Below are 12671 nucleotides of genomic sequence, written 5' to 3'. Positions count from 1 at the left end.
GGCATGTGAGGGAGAGCCAGGAGTCCCGCCAGAGGCTGCGTCACCCAGAGAAAGCAGGCTTTGATGGGAGAAAGGAGGTGATCCGAAAGAAAGCAGGCCCAACAAGCAGGGAGCCGCTGCCAGGGAGGATGCGACCTCCTTGTCTTTAATTGCTGAGCTGAGCAGTCCTCCCAAAGAATCACGGGAAAATGGATATTTTTGGAAATGCTTCCCATCCCTTTGAAGATCGGATGCAGCAGGAGGGAGGGCATTAGGGAGAAGGCCTAGACGTCCTGGCAGCAACTCATCAGTAAATGGATTAATTAGTGCTTAATGATGAGGTGCAGCTCTGGGTACCCACTTGCGACTGATTGCATGGGCGTGCTCCACCTCATCTGGCGCTGGAGGCACCTGGAAAGGGGTCTTCCAGCCCTGTCCTGACAGACTGACCCCATGTCGAGGGGCCATCACCCCAGCTCCTTTCCTGGGATCACAGAGGGAAGCGCACGGGAGCCTAGACAGCACCACACCCAATCCTCCTACCCATTCTGCAGGTGGAGAAACTGAGGCCCAGAGAAGGTCTGTGCCAAGGGCTCCTTAACCAGCTTCACATGCAGCTGGAATGAGAACCTAGGACTCCTGGCTGCCACTTCAGGCAGGGCCAGCAAGTGAAGCGTGTGCCCAGGCACTGAGGGCTGGAAATGTTTATTTGGAGCATGTCAAGTAACCCTTTGCAACGGGAGTAGAGGGAACTCATGGCGGGTGGTCAGGGCTGGCTGCAAAAGGCGACAGGGCCATGACTACAGAAAGCCGGGCAGGTCCCACCCAGGAGCACGGGCCTGACCGCGGAGGCCACAGAAGAGTGGATTCCAAGTGAAGGAGTGACCGACGCAGATCTGAAACCTGAGGCTGGGCAGTGGCGCTGGGGAGTGGGGGCAGGTAGGGCCAGACACGAGAATCACTCTGGAAGTGGACATGACAAGATCTGGTGCCTCCTCCCGGAAGCCCCTCTGATGTGCAGATGCTGCCTCCTTCCTAGGGGCTCCAGAAGGACTCAGCCCCCAGCATCGTAAGAGTTCTCATCCCTGGGCTCTGACCCTGCCTCCAGGCTCTGAGACCTCTGATAGATTATTAGCCTCTCTGTGCCTCAATTTCCTTATTATAAGATGGGCCTGACTATATTGGGGGCTGGCCAACTGTGCACCCCTTGGACTGACCTGGCCAAGAGGCCCTTCTTCCTTTCTGCACTTCCTCCCCTTGGTCCCCAAGCCCCTCCCAGTGTGTCTTCTCCCTCTCCCAGGTCCCTCCCACGGCCAGGACATGGTACAGACACACGAGGCTGCTGGATCTGGCTGCCCCAGCCTCCTGCCCGGCCCTGGCCTCCCAGGTCATTCCCTGGGGAGCCACTCTCTGGCTGGGTCTTCCCACTCCTCTCCTGTAGCCCCTAACTCTAAACCCCCAAATCCATCTGGTAGAGGAAAGAGGGGCAGAAGAAGGAATTCTGGAGTTTTTGAGCTGGGAGACATCTTAGAAGCCAAGCCATCTGGCCCTCTCCATCCTCAGGTGAGGGGCCGAGGGCCAGACAATGTGCTGCGAGGTCACACAGTGAGTCTTGGAGTAAACTACATGGTGTCTGGGCTCACCCCTGTGCCCTCTTGGGGCTCTGAGTTCAAGACCACCAGGACCCAAGGGTACACACAGGAGGCCCCAGTTGCAGGGATCAGGCCCCCAGCCTCCCCTCAGGTAGGTTAGGGCCCCTGGCCCACAGCTGTTGCTCTCTTGATAAGCAGGGACCTGGGTCATTGACAAGAGAGAGCAAATTAATTCTGAGAGTGGCAGGCGGAATAGCAGGGAGCTGCAAAGCCCAGCCATGGGGGTTCTGGGCCTCCGGGGAGCCAGGTGTTTACATGAGGATCAAGTATCCGATGGAGCCTGGGTCAATCCTGTCCTGTCCCCACTCCACCTATGAATCCAGGATGCAAGTTGAGCCCCTGCCTGTGCATCTAAAACTCTGGGTCCCCCGCCTCCTGGCTGGAGGGCCGGGGTAGGCCTCAGAACCTCTCGACTCAGGGTTCTTATCCACACAGCTGGGGCTCGGACGATTCCTGCCCTGCTTCACGGTATTACAGCAGGCTCAAACAGACTAACCTGAAGTTTAATGGCAGAAGGAAGTGCTAGGCAGACGTGGATGCAAATTCCAGCTTCACCCCTTACCAGCTGCCAATGGGGCAAGTTCCCTAACCTCCCTGGGCCTTAGGGGCCTTAGTTATAGGAGGCGTGATAGTGTCTTGCAAGGGTATTGTGAGAATCACCAGTAATGAGCACAGGACACTTGGGAGAATACAGCGCTGACCTTTGGAAAACAGGGGCGATCCCCACAAGAGGTATTACTGTTATTGGCATCACCATTCTTACTTCCCCCACCTCCAAGCTCTCCCCATCCTGTCCCACCTCCCAGCAGATGGTCCACCCTCCACTTCTTCCTTACTTGTGGTGTTGTAGCGGACACCATAGAAAAAGGCAGGGCAGGGCCGAACAACTAGCTGCCCTGCAGGGCTGCGGGGCCAGCAGGTGCCAATGAGGTCCACGGATGCGTTGCACTGTAGTCCTGGGGGCAGAGATGACTGGTAAGGCACAGCAAGATATCCAGCCAAGGCCCCAAGCAGGCAGAGGACATTCCAGAGTTCTGCCCACCTCCCCACTGGTTCCCACTCACACCAACTAGGGACAGGATGACAACAATGACCAGTGCAGAAATGAGCTCATCCTATGCAAAGAAGACACAAGGGGAAGAAATCTGAATCTGATGCTATGGTACTAGGGAGCCAGCATGGGTTTCAGAGCAGAGGAGGAACAGAAATGGCTGGAGGTGGTGTTAAAAGCTAAGGTCCTGGCATTTAGAAGAAGCTTGGGCATGCTTCTGGTCCCCTGCTCTGTAGCCTGAGGACACTTCCTTGGCCCCTCACATGGTGATAGCCTGGAGCTCTGAGATATCACAGGAACACCCTGGAACAGACCCATCCAACCACTGATCCAGCCCCTCACGTGTCTCTGCAATCAAACCACATCTACCCTGGCCCTGCAGGGAAGAACCAGCTGAATAAAGTTGGCCCTTCTTCCGGCTGGCCTGTTTCTCCTTCCAGCTGGCCTGTTCCTTCTTCCGGCTAGCCTGTTCACCACACTTACTGACCATACATTGTGTGTACTTTGTTCTGTGCAGAGCCCTAGGACAGGACTGACGGAGAAGTGAGCTATGGAGAGGAAAGGGAGGGAGACACCATCTGTGGAGTGGAAAGGGCACTGAACTGGGAGTCTGGGCCCATGGCTTCAGAATGGGCTGTGCCACTAATTTGCTGTGTGACCATAGGCAAGTCACTTGCCCTCTCTGGGTCCTAGTGTCTTGTCTTCATCTATAATAAAATAAAGTGGTTGAACCAGATCAGAAATTCTTAATCTCAGCCCACTGGAAACTTCAACAGTTCGCAGAGACCCTGAATGTAATGAAAATATTGGTGTATACATGCATTTTAATGGGGAAAGCAGCCCATGGCTTTCATTAGATTCTCAAAGGGGTCTGTGACTCAAAGAGAGATAAACACCCGAACTAGAAAGAGGATGTCAAAGGCCCCTTCCAAATATTTGCTTTTTGGAGGGCAGAGACAGAGAGAGAGAGAGAGAGAGAGAGGATGTTGGGGCAGAGTTGAGGCCCCAGTGACACTTCAGGAGGGGGGGGCGGGTATGGCCTCCAAAGGGTGGGGGCTGGCACAGTCCTGGCACCCCCTTGAGGCTGCCCCTTCTTTCTCTGCCTTTTAGTGCCTCCCTCTGAGTGAGGCTGGCACAGCAGTCCTCTTCAGCCCTAGTGTCTCCAGGTTAATAACCTAGAATTGGCACAAGCGTGGACGGACAAGCCAGGGAAGGCCAGGAACCATGAACCAGTGCGGGTGGGGGCAGCCTCTTCGGGCTTGGGCCGAGGCCCTAGCAGCTGCCAAGCCCTGGCTGGGGCCCGCCTGCCATCTCCTCCCCAAATTAGCTTGTCCCCAATCTCTCAGGAAACAGCACTGGGTTAAATTGGCTTCCTTTCCCTGTTGGACTCAGGGCAGTGCCGAGCAGCACTTGTACCAAATGCTGGTTTTTCTTTCTAATCAAAGCTATTCATAGGGCATTTGTGCAAATCAGGACTCAAGGGGCAGAGGTCTTCAGGCCAAGTGGCTTAATTGAAAGAGAAAGAAATCTGGATTGGGGCTTAATGGACACGAGGTGACTGCGGGCCAGGCGGCTGGAGTGGGCCAAGCCCAGGTGCTGTGCCACAGCGGAGTCTCTGTAAATGTCATCATGGAATGGCAGTGGAAACAGGGGAGTGATGAAGCAGGGCCATCCGAGGCAAGGGCGTGCCAGGCTGGGATTTTAACCTGTCCTAGATCCTGCTGACAGTGTTGAGCCCGGGGACAGGGACTTGGGTAGAGAGCTGGGAGCATGTGGTCGTGGGGAGGGGAGGATTGTATAGGGGCCACGCCCTGCTGTTTCAAAGCTCTTCTTCATCTATTTCGTTTGATCTTCATACATCCAGCAATGTCATTATTTCCTTTTCACAGAGGAAGAAATTGAGGCCCAGGGAAGTTAGGTGACTTTTCCAAGGTCATGGGTCAATGGGTGAAAGAACCAAGTCTCATAGGCAGGTATTTTGGACTCTAAATCTAGTGCTCTTTCCATTATGCCACATTGTGAGTCAGTCATGGAGGTGATGGACAGTTAAGGGGGCAGCAGGAAGGCAGCAGCGTTTGTCGAGGGCTGACTGTGTGCCAGGCACATGTCAGCTGCATGACATATGCCATCTCATTTAATGGCACCATTGTACCTTCCTCAGTAGCTTGCTCATTCACTCCTCACTCATTCATACACACTATCTAGTGAGCTAGGCTTAAATGTAATGTTCCATGTGGCAGCGTCTGGAATGAAAACACGGAATACACCCTCTCCGTCAGTGTGGCACCTGCCCTCCCTTCTTCCCTTCCACGGCCAGTCTTCTCGCGACTTGCTTTCGCAAGGCACGATGGGCAGGAAAGGACTGGGCACCCGCCACAACCAGGACCAGGCCAGAGCCGAGGCAGAAGCCAGCCACTCAGGATGGGCCTTCTGGCCTAGAGAACCTGCACCGGCCACTGCTGGGAGCTCTAAGGGCTCTAACCAAAGGCCTGACCCCGTCCACAGCTGGCCAGGGACGTGCAGACCTTCAAGGGGCAGGCAGGTCAGAAGCCATTTGCCCCTCCTCTGTAGTACGGTTCCCAGCCACCTAGTATGCCACCGTGGGTGCTAATTCTCTCTTGTTTTACAGATAAGAAAACTGAGGCCAAGGTGGTCAAATGGCTTATTCCAGGACAATCAGTAAGCAAAGAAACTGAGACAGGAGTGGATTTTCAATGCTCATCTTTTGATGCCAGCTCAGGGTGCTGCCCACAGCTGCACAGCTGGCCCTGATCTGGGCAGCTGCCCATCGAGTGTAGAGCTGCACCCCGGTCTCGGCCACTCCAGTTCCCCAGCAGCGCCGCGCCTCCCCCTCCCTCCTGACCCCCGCAGCTCAGAAGGATGCGTAGAGAGGGCGCCCGGGACACAGCATCGGTCGCGATCTTTACATTAAGAGCCCAAAAAATCCTGGAAGGAATTGAAAGTCTGTGTGAGACGGCAAGAAAGGGAGAGAGAGGCTGCAAGAACGGGGAGGAGAAGTCAAATGAAAAGGGACGAGGAGACAAAGTTCCCCCTTCCCCAGTGAAAGGTCAGCGCTCCCACGGGGGTCAGGTGCTGGGGGGCGGGGTTGGGGAGGGGGCGTGGCCAGAGGCGCGAGGGCCTCAGCCGTGAGTGGAGTTAGAGGGGAGGGGACCTAGAGGTCAAGGGCAGGGAGCAGGCAGCAGGAAAGGGCCTCAGCCGCAGAGTGGAGTTAGAGGGGAGGGGACCTAGACATCAAGGGCAGGGAGCAGGCAGCAGGACAGGGCTTCAGGCGCCACGCTCCTGGCCAGTTGGCATTGTCCACTGGACTTCCCGGCCTGGGACGGCCTTGTGGGCTCGGTGCCTTCCCACAATGCCTCGGGGTCCTGCCCTCTCTGGGCCTTAGTGTCTCTGTGTCTGAAATCCCCACAGGGGATTTCAGATCGCCGTCCTGCGGACACCGGGTCCGGGGAGGAGAGTGGTTGGGGGTGGGGGGTCCCTGGGATCCGGTAGGGACAAGGCCTCAGAAGGGAAATGGTGTATAGGACTTGAGGGAGAACATTAGTTGGACACTGCTATAATATATACCAGGCACTGTGAAGGGTGCTTTGCATGACGCAATTCATGTCACTCATTTAAGCCACCTGACTACACCGAGGAGGAGAAAGCAGACAGAGAGGGAGGGAGGTGGGAGGCCAAGTGGGCCAGGAGAGAGGTGGAGAGAGAGAGGAAAGACGAGGGAGAAGACACTAAGGAAGAAATAGGGAGAGGCAGGCGGAAAGTCAGGAGAAGGAGGCACAGAGAAAGATCATTTCACAGGTGCTGGGGACAGAGAGGGTGTTCATGCCCTAGTTGGGAAGGGGAGAAGGCAGGAAGTCAGTTTCTGGGTCACTCAGCTTGATGGCTATAAGGACCTCAAGGACCTTCTGATTCTTGGGCCAATGTCCCCTCCCTCCAGTCCCAGTGCCACAAAAGCCTGACCTCTTCTGCTCTCTTGGCGGGTGGAGGTATTTTCCCACTCAGCTGTCATAGTCCTGGGATGAGGACGAATTTGGACCACAGTAATCCAACCTTGCAAATAGCCAAGCCAGTTTACCAGCCAGCTGCACAAAGGCAGAGGTGCTGTTAGATGCCAATGCCCCCTGACAGCTCCCTGTCCTGCAGTGCCTCTCCTGGTCAATTAAGGAATAGTGGCTTTGCTCTTTATTTAACAAGTACAGTTGTTTCTCCATATCCATAGGTTTTGGGGAAAAGTACTGAACATGTACAGACATTTTTTCTTGTCATTATTCCCTAAACAGTACAGTATAATAACTGTTTATATTTATATAACGTTTATATTGTATTAGGTATTAGAAATACTCTAGAGATGATCTGAAGTATACAGGAGGATGTGCATAGGTTACATGCAAATACTACTCCATTTTATATCAGTGACTTGGACATCCCTGCATTTTGATATCCATGGGGAGTTCTGGAACCAGTCTCCCATGGATACCAAGAGACAGCTGTTATTTACTGACTACCTAAGAAATGTTCAAGGGGCTTGGGATATAATAATGAATAAAATAAATGCCCTGTCCTCATGGTGCTTACATTCTAGTGGGGAGGCAGCAAACACACACACACACACACACACACACACACAGTCACACACACATTTCTGTTAACCAATGAGAAATACTATGGAGGAAAACTAAGCAGTGCAAAGAGATAAAGGCTGACAAAGGTGCTCTTTTAGTGTGGTGTCTTCTAAATTACTACCAATTAAGCAGATAACTAAAGGAAGTGAGGGAGAAAACCTGGGGGGAAAGTGTTCTCGGCAGAGGCAACTGCGAGTAGGAGGGCCCTGGAAGAGGTGTGAGCTTGGTGTGTCTGAGGTGTCAATGTCCCTCTTGCTCTGTGGCTCACGCCGTCATTTACAGGGCAGGTAGATGCATTCAAGGTCTTTCCTGGCTGGGGATGTGGGAGTAGAACCAAACCACTCACCAGCCCTGGTCACCACAGGCCTTCAGGTTGGGGGTGAGCTGGGGGGAGTCAAGTGGGCTAAAGTAATGCAAAAACCGGTTCTGTATCTTTCTCCTTCCCCACACATGCACAGAACAAATGCATGGGAACCGCATTCTGCTCAGACTGCCTCAAATCCCTGCAAAGCGAGAGCAGAGGAGAGGGGGCAGTGTGGAGGGCTCCACCTGCCAGGGAAGAAACCCTGCCGGGTCAGGGTCCTGGGAGGGCTGCTTTAATGAACAGGTAAGAATCCTTTGAAGGTGACCTATTTAATGCTGTGCACAATCGGGCACTGGCTTCTTCCCCCAGGTAGGTTACACAGTTTGCCTCCCATCAGGCTCAGGGTCCACATGTGCTTGGCAGATCCGCCCATGGTGGGTAACTTCAGAGGAAGCTGGAACCTGGCTCTGTCTCAGTTATGTCGGGTCTCCCATCAGCGGCTTCTGGATGTGGGCACTTGGCAGCAGCCCTGTGGCTGGGAAGCCCTTCCCCCTATTTGGCTTAAAATCAGGAGGGGGACTCAGCCCAGGCTGTCCAGAGGGGGAGCAGCCAGGTGGCCCAAGGGCAGCCTGTGAAACACACATTCTTGCCCAGTCAGAGGAATGTGCTATGGGATGAATGGGCAGGGCCTCTGCCTGGGTCCCCTGGCATGGAGAGGGTGGCAGAAACCTTGTCTTTGCTCAGCCATCTCATGGCTGAGCTGCCTTCTCTTTGGCTGGGCAGAGAAGAAAGATGCCTGTGTAGGGTGTGTGATCCATCAGGACAAGAGGATGGCCCTCCTGTCCTGCGGGTTTGTGGGCTCTTCACTTTTGCCTTCCCAGCAGCTAGTACAATGCCAGGCATACAGGAGGCATGGAGGAGAATATGGGGCCATGTGCACACCTAGTGTGGGTGTGGGTGGCACTGCAGGGGTGGCACTGCACCCCTAGATGGCTGACTACACCGGGCCCTGGGCACTCTGGCTCTGAGGGGCCACATAACGCGGTGCTGGTGGCAAAATCTGAAATCAGACCCACATGGTTTATATCCTGCAGCCACTGCTTAGTAGAAGCTTAGTGTGTTTGGGCAACTTGTTTAACTTATCTGAGCCTTAGGTTCCTCTACTGTAAAATGTGGATAAAAATATTTCCTGACTACAGTATTACAATGATTGAATGAGATTAAAGCACTTGGAATGGTTTCCAACACATAGTGGCCGCTAAATAAATATTAGCTATTATTATTGTTATTCTTATTTGAGACAGAGTCTCGCTCTGTTGCCCAGATTAGAGTGCAGTGGCGTGATCTCGGCTCACTGCAACCCTGGCCTCTCAGGCTCAAGCGATTCTCATGCCTCAGCCTCCTGAGTAGCTGGGATTATAGGCGCCCACCACCACGCCTGGCTAATTTTTTATTTCTATTTTTAGTAGAGACGGGGTTTCACCATGTTGGCCAGGCTGGTCTCGAACACCTGACCTCAAGTGATACTCCGGCCTCGGCCTCCCAAAGTGCTGGGATTACAGGCGTGAGCCACCACGCCTGGCCTAGCTATTATTAATTATCATTCACTACCTTAAGACCAGAGATGATAACTGATGACCCCAGGTAATTGTCAACTCAGATCCTATTTGTCTGTGATGTCATTAGTAAATAATTCTATTACTTCCTGGCATTGTCATACTCATGCCATGATTTTATGAGTCGCCAAGTCTGTGGTCTGCCACATGATAGGCCTCAGCCCTGGGGACCCACTCTCTCCCGGTTCCTGGCATGAGGCATGTGAAAGGCCCCCACCAAAGGCCCTGGCTCAGTGCCAGCTGCCCCAGCCAGACACCCATCCATCTGTCTCGGCCCCCCTGCCCCACCCTCACCATCTGTCTCTACCAGTGCCCATCAGTCTGGGTAGGTCTCCGAGTCAGAAGACAAATGGCCCATTATCAGAGGCCATTGTGGAGGGTGATGGATCGCGTGCCATGCAGCCAGGCAGGCTGGGCTGGGCTGGGGGCACCGGCACGGAGTACAAATCGCCAGAGAATGAACGCTATTCATCATGGCCTGCTGGTTCCAAGGACAGGTGACACCTTCGTGGGCTCAGGGATGTCTCTCCTCCTGAGCACAACGAACAAGTTGATAGAGCCTGACCTGACCCCAGAGCATGGGGGCGCTGGGGATAGGGCCTTTCCTCTCAGGCCTAGCCTCTGAGCAGCTCTCCTCCCTCCCCATCTCTCTCTCCTAGAACTCCAGACTCACGCTCAAGAACTTACTTCCCCATTCCCCAAGCACAGCTTAACCAACTTTGCAGCCAGATGCTCTGGGCTCCCAGTACCTTCTCGGTTTCCCACTCCTCTCTCCTCACTTCTCCCCGGTCCTTCCGCCAAACTCACCTACTGGTCCTTGCTCACCTCCTGCTGTAGCTCACAGCACTGGCTCTTTTCTGCCAGTTCACACTGACAGTGTCTCTTAATATTCACCTTGAAACTTCCTCCTTCAGGAAGCCTCCCTGGATTTGCACCACCCCTGCCTAGCCTCCCTGCTCCCTCCCTTATTATGAGCAATTACTGGCAAGTACCTTCCCTTCATTCCAGCTATACAGTAAGCCCTTTAAAAGCCTGCTGAGGCTGAGACAGGAGGATCACCTGAGCCCAGATCTGGCCTGCAGTGAGCTATGATTGTGCCACTGCACTCCAGCCTGGGCAATCTCTACAAAACAATTTTAAAAAAATTAGGCCAGGTGTGGTGGTGTGCACATAGTCCTAGCTTCTTAGGAGGCTGAGATAGGAGGATTCCTTGAGCCCAGAAGATCGAGGTTGCACTAAGCTATGATTGTGACACTGCACTTCAGCCTAGGTGATAGACTGAGACCCCATCTCTAAAACCAAACCAAACCAAACCTAGTACTGGCATGACACTCTACAGTTTACAGTTTGTGAAATATTGCCATAAAACTTAGCACACTGAATCTCATAAGAGATCCTTGGGGCAGGTAACAGCCCCCTATCCCTCTACACTTAGACAAGGTGAGGTTCAAGGGGGTTGAGGGTAAGGTCATCCCTGTGGCTACCAGTACCCGCCCCTAGCCAGGACATGACCTGGCACCTTCTGGGAGCCAGCACAGGAACCCAGTGTGCCTTCTCCAAGTCCAAGTCTTGTTCCTCTGTCCCCAGGCTCTCCCTAGTGAAGGAACAGCTAGCCAGGAAGCAGATGCCCTGAGTTATGGAGGCCTCCTGCCCCCACAGAGCCAGCTTCAGAAATGAAGGCCTCCTGCCTGCCTGCAGACACTTGCGTCTGTTTCTTCACTAGCATGTGTCTTGCACTCTGCCTCCTTGCACATGCATTTGTGGATTCGACTTTCACTAGCATGCGTCTTGCACTCTGCCTCATTGCACATGCATTTGTGGATTCGACTCCCAGACTAGACTGTGAGCCCCTCTTGTTTCCCCAGTGCCCTGCGTGGGGCCTGCTGTGTAGTAGGTGCTTCATGAAAGAGTTGGTGTGAATCAAGGAGAGGCTTGAAGACTTAAATAGAAGGTCCACAAGCCTCCCAAAGACACTCAGGGGCAGGGAACCCTCTCCATTTTTGTCCCAGCAGCAGCCATGGCCAGGACCACACCCAGAGTTTTAAAACATGCCCTTGACAGCCCAAAGACCTAGATTTGGATCCCAGTCACTGCCATGTACTGACCACGCTGTGCCATGGGGATTATGTAACTCTTCTGTGCCTCCGTTTCCTCAACTGTACAAATGTTGGGCTTTAAACTCTTGTGAGGATAAAATAAGGTGATTATGCAAAAGCACTCTGTAAATGGTAAAGTGACGCAGGTATTACTAATATTTGCAGCCATGCTGTCTTTTCTGTTGGAGAGGTACAGAGCACGGCGCTGGAGACCACAACAAGAAGTTGGGCTGCCCGTGCTCCACTCAGGGCTCTGGCGCTCACTAGTTCTCTGTACCTCAGTTTTCTTATGTGTAAAATGGGGACAACAGCACCTACCTCAGACGGACGTTGAGCAAATTGGGTTAGTGCAGCTCCAGTCCTCGATCAGTGCCTGGCACGTGTTAGCACTATGGAGTATTACACTCTGGGCATTTTTAGCTGCAGACTGTGGCAGCCTTTCTTCCTCCCTTGAAGCCTCCCCGAGTCACAACTCAGCAGCAAGGGCTGGGATGACCTCCCCTGTGCCCACCCTAAAGCAGGGAAGATAACTACTCAGAATCCTTGCTGCAAACTCCAGGTGCCACCAACCAACTGCAGCTCTTCCCTACCAACCTTACACCCAACTTCAGGATCCTTCTCAACACGGCACTCCGTGGAGACGAGAAGAATTGCTTGCAGCCCTGGAGAGGAAATGACTCTGCGAATCCTGCCTTAGGGCATGGTTCTGTGTGCAGGCTCTGGCAGACCTGGGGTGGGGGGCATTGTGGTGACCAGGAATCTTGCAGGAGGGGGTTGAGGGAACTCACCTGAGATGTTGCTGGCCAGGGACAGGCTCTCGCAATGCTGGTCCTGGAGGGAGGCGCAGACGGGGTTCAGCCCCAGAAGGAGAAGGGCCTGCAGGCACAGGAGGCGAAGGACACATTAGGCAGGTGCCATGAGCCATGAGCCTATCACTCCATTGCCCAGGAAAACTGCATGGGTTACACTGCACCTGCCTGCTTTCCCTCCCACCCTGTCACACATCAAGTTGCTTCCCGGACATCCACCCCCTGTCTCCTTTCTCCTCCCTCTGGGTCCTCTCTGCCTGGAGGGCCTGGAGTTGCCCTGCTCATGGAGGGGCCTGGCAGGGAGGCTGACAGGAGCAGGAGCCCAGGCTCCTAGGGAAGACGTGAATTTTACCCCTAGGGGCTGGGGTGCTACCAGAGGAAGCCACCTCCATCCCCATGGGATCCTGAGCATGGTCCAGCGGTGTCCCACCACATGCACACACACACCTACCTGCCACTCCCACCGGCCCGCTGACCACCGTGGCTTCACAGATCCCCATACGTGCACCCCCTTCCCTCCCTCC

The 12671-nt window shown here is 54.0% G+C and overlaps 1 protein-coding gene across 5 annotated transcripts in view; it reads right to left on the bottom strand.

Annotated features, from left to right (window-relative positions):
* CRHR1 (corticotropin releasing hormone receptor 1) overlaps nucleotides 1–12343 on the bottom strand; it is a 28625-nt gene extending 16282 nt beyond the window's left edge. Inside the window, exons 1-3 of one of the 5 annotated variants that reach the window (XM_012001934.1) lie at nucleotides 12332–12343; nucleotides 12127–12214; nucleotides 2468–2587 (exon numbers count right to left, since the gene is read on the bottom strand). In XM_012001934.1, the coding sequence (XP_011857324.1) occupies nucleotides 2468–2587; nucleotides 12127–12214; nucleotides 12332–12343 (220 nt within the window). Of the gene's footprint in view, nucleotides 1–2467; nucleotides 2588–12126; nucleotides 12224–12331 lie in introns of those variants that run through there. The other 4 variants (XM_012001936.1, XM_012001935.1, XM_012001938.1 and 1 more) reach the window with 4 other exon arrangements.
* Nucleotides 12344–12671: the final 328 nt, after the last annotated feature.

The sequence above is a fragment of the Mandrillus leucophaeus genome, unplaced genomic scaffold, assembly GCF_000951045.1.
Source record: "Mandrillus leucophaeus isolate KB7577 unplaced genomic scaffold, Mleu.le_1.0 Scaffold670, whole genome shotgun sequence".
NCBI classification, from domain to species: Eukaryota; Metazoa; Chordata; class Mammalia; order Primates; family Cercopithecidae; genus Mandrillus; species Mandrillus leucophaeus.
This window is presented reverse-complemented; position numbering and strand designations above follow the sequence as displayed.